This window comes from Anomaloglossus baeobatrachus, chromosome 6 (assembly GCF_048569485.1).
Source record: "Anomaloglossus baeobatrachus isolate aAnoBae1 chromosome 6, aAnoBae1.hap1, whole genome shotgun sequence".
Lineage (NCBI taxonomy): Eukaryota > Metazoa > Chordata > Amphibia > Anura > Aromobatidae > Anomaloglossus > Anomaloglossus baeobatrachus.
The window spans coordinates 354,943,567-354,966,306 of record NC_134358.1 but is presented as its reverse complement, the minus strand read 5'-3'; the positions used below and the strand labels follow the sequence as shown (position 1 = coordinate 354,966,306).

Here is a 22,740-nt window from a genome sequence, read left to right as displayed (position 1 = left end):
TTTGGCAAAATGGGTGAGAAGAGAGATTTGAGGGGCTCTGAAAAGTCCAAAATTGTGAGATGTCTTGCTGAGGGAAGCAGCAGTCTTGAAATTGCCAAACTTTTGAAGCGTGATCACCGAACAAACAAGCGTTTCATGGCAAATAGCCAACAGGGTCGCAAGAAGCGTGTTGACAAAAAAGGCGCAAAATAACTGCCCATGAATTGAGGAAAATGAAGCGTGAGGCTGCCAAGATACCATTTGCCAAGAGTTTGGCCATATTTCATAGCTGCAACGTTACTGGAGTATCAAAAAGCACAAGGTGTGCCATACTCAAGGACATGGCCAAGGTAAGGAAGGCTGAAAAACGACCACCTTTGAGCAAGAAACATAAGATAAAATGTCAAGACTGGGCCAGTAAATATCTTAAGACTGATTTTTCAAAGGTTTTATGGACTGATGAAATGAGAGTGACTCTTGATGGGCCAGATGGATGGGCCAGAGGCTGGATCAGTAAAGGGCGGAGAGCGCCACTCTGACTCAGACGCCAGCAAGGTGGAGGTGGGATACTGGTATGGGCTGGTATCATCAAAGATCAGCAAGGTGGAGGTGAGGTACTGGTATGGGCTGGTATCATCAAAGATCAGCAAGGTGGAGGTGGGGTACTGGTATGGGCTGCTATCATCAAAGATGAACTTGTAGGACCTTTTTAGGTTGAGGATTAAGTGAAGCTCAACTCCCAGACCTACTACCAGTTTCTGGAAGACAAATTCTTCAAGCAGTGGAACAGGAAGAAGTCGGTATCGTTCAAGAAAAACATAATTTTCATGCAGGACAATGCTCTATCACATGCATCCAACTACTCCACAGCGTGGCTGGCCAGTAAAGGTCTAAAAGATGAAAAAATAATGACATGGCCTCCTTGTTCACCTGATCTGAACCCCATAGAGAACATGTGGTCCCTCCTAAAATGTGAGATCTACAGGGAGGGAAAACAGTACACCTCTCAGAACAGCGTCTGGAAGGCTGTGGTAGCTGCTGCACGCAATGTTGATCGTAAACCGATCAAGCAACTATCATCATCTATCCATCTTTCTTTCTATCCATTATCTATCTATCTGTCGATCTATCTATCGATTATCTATCTATTATCTATATTATTTATTGCTGTTAAAGCATTAAAAAACGCAGGGACCAACCTACAAAAAAACACACCAAAAACACACCAAAACGGGGAAAAAACGCACGCATTTTTCGGTGCATTATGGGTGCAGTGTTTTAAATCAGGTGCGCTAAACCTTCACTCTCAAGAAATTTCTTAAGAAATTTCTTGACAAAAATCCTTTTTCTAGTGCGCATATACACTTATATTGGTTTACGTGGGGAAAATAAACAAAGGAGATGGGAATATATTTGTTTTTTATGAAGTTGCCTAATAATGCTGCACAGTAATAGTTACCTGCACAAACAGATATCCTCCTAAGATAGCCAAATCTAAAAAAACCACTCCAACTTCCAAAAATATTAAGCTTTGATATTTATGAGTCTTTTGGGTTGATTGAGAACATAGTTGTTGACCAATAATAAAAAAATCCTCTAAAATCCAACTTGCCTAATAATTCTGCACACAGTGTATTTTTCATGTTCAGAACTGACAGGATTCAACCTTCCTTACCTTGACCATGTCCCTGAGCACTGAACATCTTACACTTCCAGCAACTCCAGGGAGATTACAGTTGTTGAATATGACAACACTGGATGAGAATGGGTTCCAGGTTGCTTCATATTTGATTCTTCTCACATCTTTGGCAGTTTATGTACTTCTTTTTTCTCAACACATCTTTTGCAACCCTGTTGACTTTTTGAATCAAAAAATGTTGATGGTTCTGTGATCATACCCCTCCCAATATCATAGCAATTAACGCTGCATTCCTCTGAAGGACAATTTTTTACTTTTCAAAGTTTGCTAAATCTCTTTTTTTTGGCCCATGTTTCCTGAGAAAAACAAGCTGCCTAACAATTCTGCACACGTTCATAATCTTAAGGCTACTTTACACACTGCGATATCGGTCCCGATATCGCTAGTGTGGGTACCCGTCCCCATCTGTTGCGCGACACGGGCATATCGCTGCCCGTGCCGCACAACATCGCCCACAGCCGTCACACATATTTACCTGTCCGGCGACGTCGCTGTGACCGGCGAACCGTCTCCTTTCTAAGGGGGCGGTCCGTGCGGCGTCACAGCGACGTCACTGAAACGTCACTGAACCGCCGCCCAATAGCAGCGGAGGGGCGGAGATGAGCGGGACGTAACATCCCGCCCACCTCCTTCCTTACGCATAGCGGCCGGGAGGCAGGTAAGGGGAGCTTCCTCGTTCCTGCGGCATCACACGCAGCGATGTGTGCTGCCGCAGGAACGAGGAACAACCTCGTTACTGCTGCAGTAACGAGATTTGAGAATGGACCCCCGTGTCGCCGATTAGCGATTTTGCACGTTTTTGCAACGATGCAAAATCGCTTATCGATGTCACACGCAACGGCATCGCTAATGCGGCCGGATGTGCGTCACGAATTCCGTGACCCCAACGACTCCGCATTAGCGATGTCGTAGCGTGTAAAGCCCGCTTTAGACTACCCCTTTCCTCATTACACAAATACACATCACCTGATATGCTTCAAACCAATTGTATTCAAAGTTATACAGCTTTGAGTTGAAAAATATTCATAGCAAGAATATGAGCAAAATACTGGACTTTTCAAGTCATAACTTTCTTAAAAGGTTCTCTGTTAGGCGATTTGATCTTAGTAAGCCAGCTATATTGGCATGTAGTTCATAAGATTCTGAATAAAAGGATACCTTGATATTTGAGATCCAATGTTTTATTCCAGAAAAATCCATGTTTTTCTTACATGTAAATCACGTGTTGAAAACTATGGGTGGGACCCGCAACACACATCCGTTTAATTTGTACGTGTGCGGTACGTATTTGCACGTACCGGAGACACGTACACACGGAGACACATGTTATTTAATGGTAGATGGCACACACACGTAAAATCGCACGGAACGTGTGTCCGTGAGGTAAGTACGTGTGTGCACTTTTCTACACGGACAACATGTCCATTTTTGGCCGGCAGCACGCAGGCACGGACCCACTTTAGTCTATGGGTCCGTGCCTGCACGTACCGCACACGGAGTATGTCCGTGTTCAGCACGTTTCGTGCGTGTGCGTTTTTACACTAGCGATCTTATTTTTTTTAATTAAATTCAGTATACTTACCTTTTTTTCTGCTGTTCTCAGTCATACTTACATTGGCGCTCGTTTTTTTTCTTCCCCTTCTGCAGCTCCGGTCACCTCCATGCAGCACAGCTGGAAGCAACGCTGGATCATCCTGGATTACGCCGGACATGGAGGGCTTTTTCGGGCTGAATAAAGTGGTGAATGAGGGTATGTGTTAGTGTTTTTTATTGCAAATAAAGGATTTCTTTAGGTGTGTGTGTGTTTATTTACTGTAATTCACAGATTAATCATAGAAGGTATCTCGGGGAGACGCCTGATATGATTAATCTAGGACTTATTGGCAGCTATGGGCTGCCAATAACTCCTTATTACCTCGATTTGCCAACGCACCAGGGCAAATCGGGAAGAGCCGGGTACAGTTCCGGAACTACCGCATTCAATGTATGCGGCAATTCTGGGCGGCTGCTGACTGATATTGTTAGGCTGGGGGGCTCCCCATAACGTGGGGCTCCCCATCCTGAGAATACCAGCCTTCAGCCGTATGGCTTTATCTGGCTGGTATTAAAATGGGGGGGGACCACACGCCGTTTTTTTAAATTATTTATTTATTTATTTTCCTGCACAGTATAGACACGCCCACCGGCTGCTGTGATTGGGTGCACTGAGACAGCTGTCACTCAGCGTGGGGGGCGTGTCTGACTGCAACCAATCATAGGCGCCGGTGGGTGGGGAAAGCAGGGGATACGAGATTGATTAATGAGCGGCCGGCATATTCAAAGTAATTGTTGCCGCGTATTCTCTGCACAGCTGTTCCTCACAGCGCTGGTGATCGGGGAGCGGTAAGTATGAGAGAGGGCTGCTAACTTCAGTCACTCGGGGGATTAGCGGTCACTGGTGAATAATTCACAGGTGACCGCTAATCAGTATGCGGCACACAGACAGAGCCGCAGCATGACAATGAAGTCGGGTGAAGTTCACCCGAGTTCATTCTCATCGCGCAACTCTGTCTGCTGTCAGCCGACATGTATCCACGACATTGTGCAACACACAAACGGACATTCCACGTACACATACACGGGCATTTTGCACACAAACACGGACATTTTACACGTACACACGGCTCGCATACGCCATCACACGGATGCCATACGTACCGGAGAAACGCCCGAAAAAACGGAACACGGACCCAAAAAACGGACCGTGTCACACGGACGTTTTTTTTTGCGGAAGTATGTTTTAGGCCTGGGACACAGACCTGCATTACTTTTAATAAAAGGAGGCGTTACCAGTGGTGGACATGTAACTATCACACAACAGTAAGGCTATGTGCGCACGTTGCGTAATTGCATGCAGTTATGCTGCGATCTGCAACGCAGCGTAACTGCATGCGTCCTGCGTCCCCAGCATAATCTATGGAGATTGTGCAGGAGCCGGGTGCACGTGACGTATTAGAGCGCAGCGCTTTGGCTGCTGCCCCCGCCCTGTCTTAGAAGTCATGTCACTTCTTTCCTGCGCTTTGCCTGTAGCCCCCGCCCTGTCTATGGGAGGGGCTGCAGTCAGAGCGCATGGAATCGGCTTTTTTTTTTTTCATTACAGACTGTTTCTGCCGCGTTTTGAAGCACACGTGTGCTGTTCAAATCGATGCAGAAATTTCTGCAGTGACAGTACGCAACGTGCGCACATAGCCTAAAACTGAACTTTTTTTTCTTACAAACAAATTAGCAACTGTATCTCTCACAGCTCTGCTGTATTGCAACACTACAGTTACAGTGTCTGTCTGTGAGCTGGAGGCTGAATCTTAGAGGACCCGCAGATGTGCACTTATAATCACACACAGCTCTGCAGACAGAGCAGAGAGCGGCCATCACACTGGTAACGCCAGATCTGTCTTGCCCACAGTTTGGAACAGCTCATTTACATATAAGAAAAACATCTTTCTAGAATAAAACATGGATCTTTCTAGAATAAAACATTGGATTGCAGATATCAAGGTATCATTTTATTCAGCTTCCTGTGACCTATGTGCCTCCAATTGAAGGTTTAGGAGGGTTGATCTTACCCACAGATTCACTATAAAATATCTTTGTGGTTTCCCAACGGACTTTATGCAACTTGTAGATGAGATTTTAACAAATCCCATCTACATTGCTACTGGAATACGTGCACACTTTGTTTTTGCAGCAGATTTTTCTGCTGCAAAAACAAGAATGCTGAGAGGAAAATTGACGTCTAAAATGTTTTGGGTTTTTATATACATTTTTACTTTCTTTTTGTTGAGTATTTCATCCCACTCAGTATGGGTGAACTATGCAGCAAGAATTGACCTGCTGCAGATTTGAATCCATATGGTTAAAATAAGTAACATGAAAATGTGATTTCAGAAATCTCATTCGCTTTGCTGATGCTGTAAAACAATGCATATTTTCTACACCAAATCTGGGTGGAAAAACTAAACAAAAACACAATTGATGCACATACCCAAAAACGGACACTGATGAAAACGATCCTGCACTCTGATCGAAATTGGCCCATTTTTTCATGTACAGTATAAGAAACTGATGTCTGAATGAGGGTCATGCACATAGAAGAGATGTTCACAAGGTATGTTCACACTGATGATTTTAAAGCATATGCTATTTCACAATGTTTATGAAAAACACTTCCAGTACCCTTTGCTTTGAATAAACTTTCTATTGATTTCAACCTGAAAACTACATATCTGTTGAGTCTGTTCATACAGTGAGGATTTAAAAACCTTGCCACATAAAAAAAAATTTACTTAAAAAAGCTGAATGAAATCTGAAAAATGAAATTTTGATTTAGCTACTCTAATAGTTTTTCTGTTCCATGATTATACATAATAAACGCATTGGAAAAGATACATATAAAAGATGTAGTTGCAATGGCCAAAATTGTTCCAAATGGGATAGACTTCTGAGCATCTTTCAAGTCTCCAGATCGGTTAGAGCCAGCCATGATGCCTAAAGCGAATAAACACACACAAAATAGCAAAAATAACAAATGAAGTAAAAATAAAGCAAATGCAAGCATAAAAGCAAAATTAAATAAAGAAAGCATTTCAGTTCCAACAGGTTTTCATTGCTTTTTGACAGAAAGAGTAATGTGGTTTGATAGGCTATTCCTTCAGAAAAGTATGGGAACCACTGGGGAACCTGATAGCTTTAACAAAAATTCACAGAGATTGTTTTGTTTTGTTTTTTAAAGCACCACTCTCCAGACAAAAGCATGAGGCTGCATAGAAATACATGCAACTGCACGCTTCTGTCTGGAGAGTGGCCGGCCGTGCTGAGAAATGCAATGCTATCCTTGTGCGAGTCACACGTGAGTGTGACTCCAGCCTTAGGGCTCATGCGCACGTTGCGTACTGACATGCATTTACGCTGCGTATTGCACTGCAGAGTAAATGCATGCGTCCTGCGTCCCCTGCATAATCTATGAAGATTGTGCATGAGACGTGCGCACGTTGCTTTTATGAACGCAGCGATTTGGGTGCTAAAATTTTGACCCAAATCCATGCGTTCAGAAAAGCAGCATGTCAATTATTTCTGCATTCTGAATGCAGCTCCCACTCTGTCTATGGGAGAGGCAGTATCCCGAGCGCATGAAATCAGCTTTTTCTTTATAAAAAAAAACTGCATTCATTATGCAGTCTTTCTGCAGCGATTTGAAGCGCACATGTGCTGTCAAATCACTGCAGAATATTATTCAGTTCCGTGCGCATAAGCCCTTACAGCGAGTAGCACTATGTATTTTGTAGAGCTCCATGCTCCTTCAGTTCCAAGAGTATTGGTTCTGCTCGCTATTTTCTCTGCTGTCTTTGAAGGTACTCTCCTCGCTCTCCTGCTCATCATTATCTCTAGAAGCAAGGAGAAATTCCTTACATTCTTGAAACACATTCCAAGACATTTCACATTATATCATTCTAGCAATCCATCTTTAATAAAGACTAGAAGGTGGCCCGATTCTAACGTATCGGGTAGTCTAGAATGTATATGTAGGTTAGCAGATTGAATAATAATATAATCAGCAAGTCTTGAATAATGATGGTTCATTTTTTGCTCGTTGGTCTCCTGCTGTGCAGCACGCATCGGCATGTTTGACAGTGGGAGACCATCGATCTGAATGGGCAGGGAGCCGGCGTACACTGGTAACCATGTTACACAATCGGGTAACTATGCAAAGCACTTTGCTTAGTTACCCGATGTGTACCATGGTTACCAGCGTACGCCGGCTCAAGCACACATGTGCCGGGATTAAGGTGGTAACCATGGTACACATTGTGTAACTAACGAAAGCGCTTTCCATAGTTACAGGATTGTGTACCATTTGTTACCAGCGTACGTCGGTAAGCTGATAACCATGATACACATTGGGTAACTATGCAAAGCGACAGTGCTGGTTTATTTTTTGCTCGTTGGTCTCCTGCTGTGCAGCACGCATCGGCGTGTTTGACAGTGGGAGACCAACGATCTGAATGGGCAGGGAGCCAGCGTACATTGGTAACCATGTTACACAATCGGGTAACTATGAAAGCGCTTTGCTTAGTTACCCGATGTGTACCATGGTTACCAGCGTACGCCGGCTCAAGCACACATGTGCCGGGAGCCGGGGATAAGGTGGTAACCATGGTACACATTGGGTAACTAACGAAAGCACTTTCCATAGTTACAGGATTGTGTACCATTTGTTACCAGCGTACGTCGGTAAGCTGATAACCATAGTACACATTGGGTAACTATGCAAAGCGACAGTGCTGGTTTATTTTTTGCTTGTTGGTCTCCTGCTGTGCAGCATGCATCGGCGTGTTTGACAGTGGGAGACCAACGATCTGAATGGGCAGGGAGCCGGGGTAAGCTAGTAACCATGGAACACATCGGGTAACTATGCAAAGCGGTTTCCATAGTTACCCAATGTGTACACTGGTTAAAAGCGTACGCCGGCTCCGGCACACGTGTGCCGAGAGTCGGGGTAAGCTAGTAACCATGTTACACATTGGGTAACTAAGCAAAGCGGTTTCTATAGTTACCCGATGTGTACCATGGTTACCAGCGTACGCCGGCTCAGGCACACGTGTGCCGGGAGCCGGGGTAAGCTAGAGGTTTCACACATCCGGCTTTTCTCGACTTTGTCGGATCCTGCGCGCTCCTGTAGGCTGGTTTCAAATGTCCGTGTTTTAGGTACATGTGACATGCGTTTTGTAACACGGATGTCACACGTACCCATGTTATTCTATGGTGTGCCTCACACGTCCATGTTTGCACACGGACCGTGTGACTTTTCATGACCTCGCACGCACACACGCAGGTATCTTCGGCAGCACGGATGTCACACGGATCGCACACTGATGTGATCTGTGCAACATCAGTGTAAAACATACCATAGAAAATATGGGTCTTTTTAATAAAAATATTTTCTATATTTACTTCTCTCCAGCGATGCCGTCTCCGGCTATGCTGCCTACCGCTCCTTATCGCCGCTCATTATACTCACTGAATATTCAGCCCTGAGGAGCTGGAAGCGGGAACAGCGCTGGGGACTTCAGTGCCGGGGACTGCATCGCTGGGTGTACAGCAGAGTATGTGTGTGTGTACATGCATGTGCGCTATGTGTGTATGCGCTCGGTGTATCCATGTGTCTGCTGTGTGTGTGTGTATACATGCATGTGCGCTATGTGTGTATGCGCTCGGTGTATCTATGTGTGTATATGTGCTCAGTGTGTGTGTGTGTATACATGCATGTGCGCTGTGTGTATGCGCTCGGTGTATACATGTGTGCCTGCTGTGTGTGTGTGTGTATACATGCATGTGCGCTATGTGTGTATGTGCTCGGTGTATCTATGTGTGTCTGCTATGTGTGTATATGTGCTCAGTGTGTGTGTGTGTGTGTGTATACATGCATGTGCGCTGTGTGTATGCGCTCGGTGTATCCATGTGTGTCTGCTATGTGTGTATATGTGCATGTGTGTATACATGCATGTGCGCTGTGTGTATGCGCTCGGTGTATCTATGTGTGTCTGCTGTGTGTGTGTATATACATGCATGTGCGCTGTGTTTGTATGCGCCCGGTGTATCTGTGTGTCTGCTATGTGTGTATATGTGCTCAGTGTGTGTGTATACATGCATGTGCACTATGTGTGTATGCGCTCGGTGTATCTATGTGTGTCTGCTGTGTGTATATGTGCTCAGTGTGCGTGTGTATACATGCATGTGCGCTATGTGTGTATGCGCTCGGTGTATCTATGTGTGTCTGCTATGTGTGTATATGTGCTCAGTGTGTGTGTGTGTGTGTATACATGCATGTGCGCTGTGTGTATGCGCTCGGTGTATCCATGTGTGTCTGCTATGTGTGTATATGTGCTCAGTGTGTGTGTATACATGCATGTGCACTATGTGTATATGCGCTTGGTGTATCTATGTGTGTCTGCTATGTGTGTATATGTGCTGAGTGTGTGTATACATGCATGTGCGCTATGCGTGTATGTGCTCGGTGTATCTGTGTGTCTGCTATGTGTGTATATGTGCTCAGTGTGTGTGTGTGTATATACATGCATGTGCGCTGTGTGTATGCGCTTGGTGTATCCATGTGTGTCTGCTGTGTGTGTGTGTATATACATGCATGTGCGCTATGTGTGTATGCACTCGGTGTATCTATGTGTGTCTGCTATGTGTGTATATGTGCTCAGTGTGTGTGTGTATACATGCATGTGCGCTGTGTGTATGCGCTCGGTGTATCCATGTATGTCTGCTGTGTGTGTGTATATACATGCATGTGCGCTGTGTGTATGTGCCCGGTGTATCCATGTGTGTCTGCTATGTGTGTATATGTGCTCAGTGTGTGTGTATACATGCATGTGTGCTATGTGTGTATGCATCGGTGTATCCATGTGTGTCTACTATGTGTGTGTGTGTATACATGCATGTGTGCTGTGTGTGACACGGACATCTGAAAGCAGCCGCACACTGTGTACAGGACAGTGGCTGCGCCGCAACTTCCTGGTTGCATGACAACATGTGATCAGAGCTTGTCGCGCAGCAACTGTAGTGTACACAGTGCACGGGAGCGCTCCGGATCCGACAAAGTGGAGAAAAGAAAGTGACAGTGCTGACGTGTGCCGGGAGCTGAGGTAAGCTAGTAACCATCTTACACATCGGTAACTAAGGAAAGCGGTTTCTATAGTTACCCAATGTGTACTATGGATACCAGCCTACGCCGGCTCCAGCACACATGTGTCAGGAGGCGGGGTAAGCTAGTGGCTTTTCTCCACTTTGTCTTGCGGTGTGGGCTTCCGGGGCTGCAGCAGTCACCTGGGTGGGAGTCCGTCTCCGTGTGGGTTCGGGGAATGCGTGTGGGGGGGCGGGTATCCAATGTGTGAGGGGGCGGGGCCTGGCCAAGCGTCCAATGCGTGCAGGGGGCCGGGGCGAGCGGCCAATCCGTGGGGGGGCGGGGCTAGGTCGAGCCGAGCGGCCAATCCGTGCGGGGGGGCGGTGTCATGCTGAGCCCAGCGGCTAATCCACTGGTTGTTACCGTAAGGACACAATTTTGGAGCAAGACAGACAGACAGACAGAATAAGGCAATTATATATATATAGATCAGCAGCATTGATTGTATGTGTAAAATATTGGGGGAAGATGTATCTCATCGTTTGGCTCAATGTGAGGCAAAGTGAAACTACAAGTTAACGGGAATAGGTCAGCAGGTTGTTGATTTTTTTTTAATTTTATTGAAAACCCAATACAGAAAAATAATACATGTATTCCAAAAGGCTTCTTTAAGAGTAGAAAACAAAAGTACGAGTTGCATTGTTCTTCAAAAGGTACCAACATTTTTGCATTTTATTTTTTTTAAAGTAGGATTACTTTGGTCTGGTTGTTGTGATGTTGGTGATTTTAGTGGACCGGAAGAAAATGGTTGTCAGCTCTAAGGATGAAAATTGCATTTCACATTGTTTTATCCCTGTATGTATGTGTCACGGGGGTGTCAGGGTAACTGGAGCATGGACCCATAAACTTGTTCTCAGACTAAGGACTAGAGATGAGCGAACCGGTCGCGGTTCGGCTCGAGGTCGGTTCGCCGAACGGAGCTCCCGTTCGAGTTCGGTTCGTCGAACGTTCGACGAACCGAACTCGAACGTATAGGCTATAATGGGAGGCAATCACAAACACATAAAAATGCATTATAAATGTACACAAACAGTTAATAAACATTGCCATAACACTTACCGGTCCTCGCGATCCCTTCTGCACTCTGTCTCCTGCCGCTATTCCATCCGATGATCGCTGAATCCTCCCGGTGACCTGCACTGCCAGCAGAGAAGCAGGACCTATCGTGACGTCAAAATAGCCATGTGACCAGTCACGTGGCTATTATCTCATTGGCTACAGACTGGTCACATGACTATGACACGTCATGTAGGACCTGCGAGTGCATCTCTCCGGTACACGGTGCACATATGTGTATCGCCGTGTACCGGCGACATGCTCTAGCACACGGTCGACTCCCCGTTCCGTTAGGGACCGGCTGACACAGCCGGTCATTAACGGAGATCACCGTTGCCATAGCAACGCAGTTAGCGGTGACGTCACCGCTAACCGCGGCTCCGAGGGCACCGTTGCTATGGTAACGCGTCTGTCAGCGTTACCGCTAGCAGCCAGCCTTCACGGAGTGAAGGCTGCACGCTGCTTCCCGATTGTAGTGAGCATTGTAGTTAGGATGGAGGTTCCCCAGCCCCAAGTGATGAGCTGGTGAATCTCATCCTTCCTCACTACAATCGTCACTACTACTACACTAGAAAGAAAGAAGACAGAAGAGCAGGATCGTTGAGGGCTGACAGGGGGTAATAAAGATGGAGTCTCTAATGTGTCTGTGTATTTATTTCTATTAAAGTATTTTTTCTCTGTGTGGTGTCTTTTTTTAACCCTTTATTGGAGATTCTTAATGGCCGGGTCAAACGTGCCTGATATTAAGAATCTCTGGCTTAATACTGGCTGGTAAAACAAAGCCAGTATTAACTCATGATTACCCAACAAGCCACCCGGCTCCAGGGCTGTTGGAAGAGTTGGATACAGCGCCAGATGATGGCGCTTCTATGAGAGCGCCATTTTCTGGGACGGCTGCGGACTGAAATCCGCAGCAGAGGCGCCCGCAAACCTCGGGCTAACCTGTGCTGCGGATTCCAATCCCCAGCTGCCTAGTTGTACCCGGCTGGACACAAAAATAGGGCGAAGCCCACGTCATTTGTTTTTTAATTATTTCATGAAATAAGTGAAATAATTAAAAAAAACGGGCTTCCCTATATTTTTGGTTCCCAGCCGGGTACAAATAGGCAACTGGGGGTTGGAGGCAGCCCGTGGCTGCCAGCTGTACCTGGCTAGCATACAAAAATATGGCGAAGCCCACGTCATTTTGTATGCTGAGCCTTGTAGTTCTGCAGCTGCTGTCTGCTCTTCTCCATACAGACAGACAGCAGCTGCAGAACTACAAGGCTCAGCATACTCCATCCAGGACTGTATGCAGAAGTTTTTTGCCCCCTGAAAAAATTATGTGGCTTCGCCATATTTTTGTATGCTAGCCAGGTACAGCAGGCAGGTACGGCTGCCCCCAACCCCCAGTTGCCTATTTGTACCCGGCTGGGAACCAAAAATAAAGGGAAGCCCTTTTTTTATTATTTCATGAATTTCATGAAATAATTAGAAAACAAATGACGTAGGCTTTGCCCCATTTTTGTGTCCAGCCAGGTACAACTAGGCAGCTGTGGATTGGAATCCGCACCACCGGTTGGCCTGAGCTTTCTGGGCCCCACTGCTGCGAATTGCAGTCTGCAGCCACCTCAGAAAATGGCATTTTCATAGAAGCGCCATCTTCTGGCGCTGTATCCAACTCTTCCAGCACCTGCCTGCTATACCTGGCTAGCATACAAAAATATGGCGAAGCTCACGTCCTTTTTTTGTAGCTTTTTGGCAAAAAAAAAAAAAAAAATGCTTCCCTGGATTTTCCATTGCCAGTGAAGGTAACACCAAGCAGTGGGGGTTAGCAGCCAGTAGCTGCTTGGATTACCCTTAGCTAGCAATACAAAAAATGCAGTGGGAGCTAACATATATTTTTTTTAATTATTTATTTAAATAACTAAAAATAAAATGGGCTTCCCTGTATTTTGATTGCTGGACATCACAGTGCTGTAAAAATAAATCTTTAAAAAAATGACGTAGCGCTCCGCGGTATTTTTGATTCTCAGCGCAGATAAAGCAGACAGCTATGGGTTGCCACCCCCATCTGCCTGCCGTTACCTTGGTTGGCAATTAAAATACAGGGAAGCGCATTAATTTTTTCTATTTAAAAAATAGTTAAAAAAAAAAAATTACGTTGGGTCCCCCCATTTTTGATAGCCAGCTAGGGTAAAGCAGACGGCTGTAGCCTGAAAACCACAGCTGGCAGCTTTACCGTGGTTGGGGATCCAATGTGGAGGCTCTTTTTTATAATTATTTTATAAATATTAATAATTACACAATAAAAGTAGGGGACCCCCCAAATTGGATCACCAGCCAAGGTAAAGCGGACAGCTGTGGTCTGGTATTCTCAGGGTGGGAAGGTCCATAGTTATTGGGCCTTCACAGCCTAAAAATAGCAGGCCGCAGGCACCCCAGACGTGGCGCATCCACTAGATGCGCCAATCCTGGCGCTTCACCCCAGCTCATCCCGTGCCCTGGTGCAGTGGCAAACGGGGTAATAAATCGGGTTGATACTAGCTGTAAAGTCACCTGAGATCAAGCCCAGCAGTTTGTGATGTCATGGCGTCTATTAGATACCCAACATCATAAACTGTCAGTACTAACTAAAACAAAAAATCGACAAAAGAAATTTATTTGAAAAAACAGTCCCCAAAACATTTCCTCTTTCACCAATTTATTGTAAGAAAAAAAATAAAGGGGTCCCACGACGACTCTGGACCGTCTAGAATATGGGGGGGAGACACTCAGGGAACGTATCCCCCATTTTCTAGGAGTGCGGACCCTTCATGTGAGGAGTGTGGGTGCAATGAATCTGCACTCACTCTCCCCGGGTCCACAGCAGCAGAGTCCATGTCGTAATGGTTGCTACCAAAGCTGCAATGCCCTGCTCATGAGGTAAGGGCATGCCTAATCAGGAGAACTACTGTAGAGGAAGCTCTGCTCACTGGTATATAGGTGCTCAGAGGTAATAATAGATAAAATTAGTGAGTAACCTCGGCACTCTATATCTCCCAGACTAAGTCAGTAAGTCACAATGGATAGTAATGCAAAATCACTCTTTATTGGTCCGTATTAAGAAAAAAATTTTTTCATAAGCATATATGTTTTTGTCCAAAACAAGTTACAAATGACGTTTCGGCCTGAGCCTTCGTCAGATTGGACTTATCTGCATGTAATCATGAAAAATGACAATAATCAGTATCACATAAGAGTGAGAGAACAATAACATAAACTCGAACAATGTAGAGGTACAATTGGGATGCAGCAAAAAAATTGCAACACAGCAAGAAATGAAACACATGATACAAATGTCATAATACAGTACAAGGACAATATAGTAATGACAAATATGGGGTCAGAGTAGACTTAGACAGCTCTGGTACGAAAGAGATGTCAATCATAAAGTAACATGTGCAGTAGGTGTAGAGCTACACTATGCATGGCAGAGCTAATGGGTAGACCGACCATAGAAAAAGTAGAGAAAAAGTGGAGAAAAAGTGGAGAATAAGTGGAACATAAGAGGAGAAAAAGTGGAGAAAAAGTGGAGAAAAAAGTGGAGAAAAAGTGGAGCATAAGAGGAGAAAAAGTGGAGAAAAAAGTGAAGAAAAAGTGGAGAAAAAGTGGAGCATAAGAGGAGAAAAAGTGGAGAAAAAGTGGAGAAAAAGTGGAGAAAAAGTGGAGCATAAGAGGAGAAAAAGTGGAGAAAAAAGTGGAGAAAAAGTGGAGAAAAAGTGGAGCATAAGAGGAGAAAAAGTGGAGAAAAAGTGGAGAAAAAGTGGAGAAAAAGTGGAGAAAAAGTGGAGAAAAAGTGGAGCATAAGAGGAGAAAAAGTGGAGAAAAAAGTGGAGAAAAAGTGGAGAAAAAGTGGAGCATAAGAGGAGAAAAAGTGGAGAAAAAGTGGAGAAAAAGTGGAGAAAAAGTGGAGCATAAGAGGAGAAAAAGTGGAGAAAAAAGTGGAGAAAAAGTGGAGAAAAAGTGGAGCATAAGAGGAGAAAAAGTGGAGAAAAAGTGGAGAAAAAGTGGAGCATAAGAGGAGAAAAAGTGGAGAAAAAAGTGGAGAAAAAGTGGAGCATAAGAGGAGAAAAAGTGGAGAAAAAAGTGGAGAAAAAGTGGAGCATAAGAGGAGAAAAAGTGGAGATTAAGAGGAGAAAAAGTGGAGCATAAGAGGAGAAAAAGTGGAGATTAAGAGGAGAAAAAGTGGAGAAAAAGTGGAGCATAAGAGGAGAAAAAGTGGAGAAAAAGTGGAGAAAAAGTGGAGAAAAAGTGGAGAAAAAAGTGGAGAAAAAGTGGAGCATAAGAGGAGAAAAAGTGGAGAAAAAGTGGAGAAAAAGTGGAGAAAAAGTGGAGAAAAAGTGGAGCATAAGAGGAGAAAAAGTGGAGATTAAGAGGAGAAAAAGTGGAGAAAAAGTGGAGCATAAGAGGAGAAAAAGTGGAGAAAAAGTGGAGAAAAAGTGGAGAAAAAGTGGAGAAAAAGTGGAGCATAAGAGGAGAAAAAGTGGAGAAAAAGTGGAGAAAAAGTGGAGAAAAAGTGGAGAAAAAGTGGAGCATAAGAGGAGAAAAAGTGGAGAAAAAAGTGGAGAAAAAGTGGAGAAAAAGTGGAGAAAAAGTGGAGAAAAAAGTGGAGAAAAAGTGGAGCATAAGAGGAGAAAAAGTGGAGATTAAGAGGAGAAAAAGTGGAGAAAAAGTGGAGCATAAGAGGAGAAAAAGTGGAGAAAAAGTGGAGAAAAAGTGGAGAAAAAGTGGAGAAAAAGTGGAGCATAAGAGGAGAAAAAGTGGAGAAAAAAGTGGAGAAAAAGTGGAGAAAAAGTGGAGAAAAAGTGGAGAAAAAGTGGAGATTAAGAGGAGAAAAAGTGGAGCATAAGAGGAGAAAAAGTGGAGAAAAAAGTGGAGAAAAAGTGGAGAAAAAGTGGAGAAAAAAATGGAGAAAAAGTGGAGAAAAAGTGGAGAAAAAGTGGAGAAAAAGTGGAGAAAAAAATGGAGAAAAAGTGGAACACCCTTTGGTACCTTTCATGTGGCACTAAGGGGTGCTTAGCTTTGTATTTAGCCAAAAAAATGAAAAAAAAAATGACATAGGGTTCCCCCTAGTTTTGTAGCCAGCTAGGGTAAAGCAGACGGCTGCAGCCTGCAGACCACAGCTGGCAACCTCACCTTGGCTGGTAATCCAAAACTGAGGGCACCCCACGCTGTTATTTTAAATTAAATAAATAATTAAAAAAAAAAACACGTAGGGGTCCCCCAAAATTGGATCACCAGCCAAGGTAAAGCAGACAGCTGGGGCCTGATATTCTCAGACTAGGGAGGTCCATGGTTATTGGAATCTCCCCAGCCTAAAAATAGCAGGCCGCAGCCGCCCCAGAAGTGGCGCATCCATTAGATGCGCCAATCCTGGTGCTTCGCCCCAGCTCATCCCGCGCCCTGGTGCGGTGGCAAACGGGGTAATATTTGGGGTTAATACCAGATGTGTAATGTCACCTGGCATCAAGCCCTGGGGTTGGTGAGGTCAGGCGTCTATCAGATACCCGACATCACCAACCCAGTCAGTAATAAAAAAAAATAGACGACAAACACATTTTTATTTGAAAAAACACTCCCCAAAACATTCCCTCTTTAACCAATTTATTAGATTGAAAAACAAATCCAGGTCTGGTGTAATCCAAGGGGTTGCCATGACGACCCACACTGTCCCAGTCAATGAAGAGCAGGATGTTCCCCATTGACTGGGAGAGCAGTGCAGTGACCTGAGCTAACATCAATGGGTCAGCCCAGGTCACTGCAGGGGGGTGGCAAGTGCTGCTGTCAGCGAGGTACATTACCTGCGCTGATCTCCAGCACACTGACAGCCCCTGTCACTGAGGTCAATGACCGGCTTCACACCAAGTATCGCGAGAGGTCCGTGACGTCACCGCTAGTCAGTCTCGGGTCGGAAGCGATAGGTGATGTGACAAGCGGCGGCCATGGAGGACAGTGACAGCGCTGAGGTCGGGATGGCGGGACTTCATCACCGCAGGTAAGGCGAGCGAGCGAGCGAGCGAGCGGGCGGGCGGGCGGGCGGGGGGGGGGGGGTGGTGGATGTGTGTGTGTGTGTTTGTGTATGTATGTGTACATGCCGTGGGCAGGAGGGGGCGGAGCGAGCTGAGCGGGAAAGTGTGGGCTTCCTGCACGTAACTAAGATAAACATCGGGTTACTAACCAAAGCGCTTTGCTTGGATACCCGATGTTTATCTTGGTTACCAGCTTGTGACAGGCTGCCAGCGATGGCTCCTGCTCACTGTAGCTGTAAAAAGCCCTGCTTTTTGCTGCTAGAACCGTTCTCGAACGTATCTAGAACTATCGAGCTTTTGCAAAAAGCTCGAGTTCTAGTTCGATCTAGAACATGCCCCAAAATCACTCGAGCCGCGAACTGGAGAACCACGAACCACGAACCGCGCTCAACTCTACTAAGGACCCTATGCTGTCCTTTATCCCAGAGGTAGGCTTGATGGTAGTCAGGTCTGGCTGCCAGTGTGACCCTAACTCTTGTCCAAACCCTGATCTAACACCCCCTCTCCCCAACCCCAGGAGGGGGCTGGGACCAGAGAAGCTAAACTCACAAACACCACACACAAAGGAAGAATCAAAACATATGCAAACTGCAATCAGATACAACAGAGAGACAATACAAACCCAGGAGGAAATAAAAACACAGGGAGGAAATAAACTAACAACAGACATATTTCCACACCACACAGGAAAGCACAAGACAGATCACCAGGCTCTAGAACATTGATGAAGCAACGCTAATCTATATCCGGCGAGTAGCAACCGGATCCAGTACCTTATAGAGAGTGAAGGCGGCTGTGAGTGGTCAAAGCAGCCTGAGTTCCTAACAGCATTTCACAAAGTCAGCAGGAATCAACTCCTGCTGGACTGGATAGCAGTGAAGTTAAAACAGCAGACACCCAAGTCAGGCTAAGCAACTAAGAGATCTCAGGTTGTTTTGTCAGACTCTGTGATGTGAATAGAGTCCGACGCTGCCATGACACCTAGTGAGTGCAAAGCTGAACTGTTATGATCCGGTAACCGTGGAAGATTACAAAAAATCCCATTAGTAGAAAAACACCAAGAAAAAAGAGAGTAGTTGGAACCTGAGCTGACCGCAATCCCCTAACTATCAGACTACACTAAAAGTAGCCGTGGAGCGTTTCTAAACACCTAGACGCCACGTCACAGCCGGAGAAACTAGCTACACCTCACAGATAGAAATGAGGAAATCTACCATGTCTCAGGGAAGTCCCCAAAGGAATAGCCAGCCACCGACATATAGAGATTACGGTGATGTAGGAAAACACGATAAACAGATAGGAAAAATAGATTTGGCAAAGGCGAGGCTCAACTACCTAGATACAAAGGAAAGAAAAGGAAACTGATTGCGGTCAGTACAAAAAACTCTGCAGAAAAATATCAATCTCCTGATAGTAAAAATGGCCCTTGAGGTCAAACGACCTCACCTCCACTAGATCAGGTACTCTAGCAAAATACCAAAAAGAACATAAAAAAATACAAAAGTGGAAATAATCAAGTTTGACAGGGAGAATCTCCCTTTTCTTGCAGAAGAGCTAGCAAAGGGGGAACCCCCATGCTCACCAAACTAGAAAAGCAAATTTTCACCTGCAAGAAAACAGATTCCAAAGAAAAGAAAAAGAAACACCCTAAAGGTGTAAACCAGGAAGCAAAGCAAATGCTTGAAAACTTATCTGCAGAGGTCTTGTACATGAAAACAGGACAGAACTTCAAGCCAGGTTCAGGGACTGAGCAAAATTCAACTATCACCGGCGCCAGCAAGGCAAAAAGTGCTCTCTTATATACACCAGGCTTGCCTACAATAGGAATTCCTTAATTCCCAATTAACGCCGACATCTGTCTGAGTCACTGACTCAGACTCAGCTTTACTACCATTCCTGGCCACCAGAGGGAGCTCCAAACCAGCACCCACACAGACGACATTCACAACAGTACCCATTCCTTGAGGAGGGGTCACCGAACCCTTAACAGAACCACCGGGTCTGTCAGGATGGGCATAATGGAAGTCACACACCAATCTGTAAGCGTGAATGTCAGAAGCAAAGACCCAAGAATTGTCATCCTGACCATAACCCTTCCACTTAACAAGGTACTGGAGTTTTCATCTATTAAAACGGAAATCCAAAATTTTATTTTATTTTATTAAGGAGACGATAGTCAATACAAGGTCTCAACAACCCATCCTACTGGACATAAAGAAAAAAACGGCAGCCATAGTTAACGAGGATGGTCCAATATGACGTTTCTCCAATGACTCCTTAATATAGGTTCTCATAGCATCATGTTCGGGAACAGATAGATTGCAGATCCGTCCCTTAGGAAATTTGCAACCTAGCACTAATTCAATGGCACAATCACACTCCCTGTGGGGGGGGCAAAGAATCAGAACCAGTCTCATTAAACACGTCAAGAAAATCTGACAAATATTCAGGCACATCATGTAGCGGAGGGGAAGTAGACAATACACAAAGATCATTATGCACACATTGACAATCCCAACTAACCACAGACAAGGATCTCCAATCTAGAACTGGATTACGGGTTTGCAACTAAGGGAATCCCAGTACCAAAATATCGTGCAAGTTGTATAATACTAAAAATTTACAATCTTCCTGATGAACTGGCGCAACCTTCATAGTTACCTGGGTCCAAAACTGGGGTTTATTTTCAGCTAGGGGAAAAGCATCAATGCCCCTTAAAGGAATAGGCATTTGTCAAGGTACAATAGGAAAACCACAATTCTTAGCAAACCCAAAATCCATCAAGTTGAGGGCGGCCCCTGAATCAAGAAAGGCTGTAGCCGAAAATGAGGATAAAGAGCAAATCAAAGAGATGGACAAAATAAATTTAGGTTGCACAGTCCCCACAGCAAAAGAACGAGCAAATCTTTTATCCCGTTTAGGGCAGACAGAAATAGTGTGAGACGCGTCACCACAATAGAAACACAACTTATCTTTCCATCTAAAACCCTGCTGCTCAGCATTAGAGAGGACCCTGTCATGCTGCATAGGCTCTGAAGACTGTTCCGCAAGCAATACATGAGCGCGCATCATTTTGCGCTCTCGTAAACGCCTATCAATCTTAATGGCTAAAGTCATAGAGGGATCGAGGCAAGAAGGAATAGGAAATCCCACCATAACATCCTTCACTGCATCCGCGAGACCCTTACGAAAAAGTGCCGCAAGTGCATCATCATTCCATTCGGTAAGGACCGCCCATTTTCTGAATTTCTGACAAAAAATTTCAGCGGAATCCTGATCTTGGATCAAAGGCAGCAAGGCCTTCTCTGCTTGATCAATAACATTGGGTTCATCATACAACAATCCCAGGGCCTGAAAAAAGGAATCCACAGTAGCACAAATTGGATCATCAGGAGCCAATGAAAAGGCCCAGTCCTGAGGGTCACCACACAACAAAAGCGATGACAATCTTAACCTGCTGCATGGGGCTCCCTGAGCACTTAGGTTTTAAGGCAAGAAACAATTTACAATTATTTTTAAAGTTCAGGAATTTAGACCTATCCCCCGAGAACAATTGAGGAACAGGAATTTTAGGTTCTAAAACAGGAGTCTGTCTAATGCGGGCGTCACACAAGACGATCTATCGTGCGATGCATCGTCGGGGTCACGGTTTTCGTGACGCACATCCGGCTTCGTTTGCAACATCATTTCGTGTGACACCTCCGAGTGACGCTGAATCGGTCACAAATCGTGAGTCGTGTACACGTCGCTTATTTTTAAAAAATCGTTTATTTTTCATGGCGCCAGTTGTTCATCGTACCCGGGGCAGCACACATTGCTGCATGTGACACCCCAGGAACGATGAACACAGCTTACCTGCGTCCCGTGGCTCCCGCCGGCTATGCGGAAGGAAGGAGGTGGGCGGGATGTTTACGTCCCGCTCATCTCCGCCCCTCCGCTTCTATTGGCCGGCGGCTGTGTGACGTCGCTGTGACGCCGAACGTCCCTCCCCCTTCAGGAAGAGGATGTTCGCCGCCCACAGCGAGGTCGCTCAGCAGGTAACTACGTGTGATGGCAGTTAACAACCGACACGGGCAGCGATTTGCCCGTGATGTACAAACGACGGGGGCGGGTACGATCGCTTGTGCGATCGGACGATAGATCGTACCGTGTGACGCCCGCATAAGATAAGCTGAAATTGCCTGAACCCCAGAGGAGAGATGCTCAACATGCTCAACCGTTTAGTATCCATGTCAATAGAAGATCTTCCACAGAACCCAAAGAATAAGAGGAAAAATATATATATAAAAAAAAAATATTTTCCCTTCTTTTGAGTACCTTTTTGTGAAGGCCGGTGAGCCTGTTATGATCCGGTAAGCGTGGCCGATTATAAAATAATCCCATTAGTAGAAAAACACCAAGAAAAACAAGAGTAGTTGGAACCTGAGCTGTCCGCAATCCCCTAACTATCAGACTACACTAGAAGTAGACGTGGAGCATTCCTAAACACCTAGACGCCACGTTACAGTCAGAGAAATTAGCTACACCTCACAGATAGAAATGAGGAAATCTACTTGTTCTCAGAAAAGTCCCCAAAGGAATAGCCAGGCCCCGACATATAGAGATTACGGTGATGTAGGAAGACACGATACACAGATAGGAAAAATAGATTTAGCAAAGGCGAGGCTCAACTACCTAGATACAAAGGAAAGAAAAGGAAACTGATTGCGGTCAGTACAAAAAACCCTGCAGAAAATTACCAATCTCCTGATAGTAAAAATGGTCCTGGAGGTCAAACAACCTCACCCCACTAGATCAGGTACTCTTGTAAATAATGGGAGAAGCAAAATACAAAAAAACCCATAAAAAAATACAAAAGTGCAAATAATAAGGTTTGACAGGGAGAACCTCCCTTTTCTTACAGAAGAGCTAGCAAAGGGGGAACCCCCATGCTCACCAAACTAGAAAAGAAAATTTTCACCTGCAAGAAAACAGATTCCAAACAAAACAAAAGAAAAACAAACACCCTAAGGTCTAAACCAGGAAGCAAAGCAAAAGCTTGCAAACTTATCTGCAGAGGTCTTGCACATGAAAACAGGGAAGGACAGAACTTCAAGGTAGGTCAGAGACTGAGGAAAATTCAACTATCACCGGTGCCAGCAAGGCAAAAAGTGCTCTCTTATATACACCAGGCTTGTCAACAATAGGACTTCCTTAATTGCCAATTAACGCCGACACCTGTCTGAGTCACA

General features: G+C 45.1%; 1 protein-coding gene across 2 annotated transcripts in view; it reads right to left on the bottom strand.

Moving 5' to 3' along the window:
• The window catches only part of SLC12A7 (solute carrier family 12 member 7), a 1,179,416-nt gene that overhangs the window by 484,705 nt on the left and 671,971 nt on the right, over positions 1–22,740 (bottom strand). For both annotated transcript variants that reach the window (XM_075315005.1, XM_075315006.1), the window contains exon 10: positions 6,104–6,202. In XM_075315005.1, the coding sequence (XP_075171120.1) occupies positions 6,104–6,202 (99 nt within the window). The remainder of the gene's footprint in view (positions 1–6,103; positions 6,203–22,740) is intronic.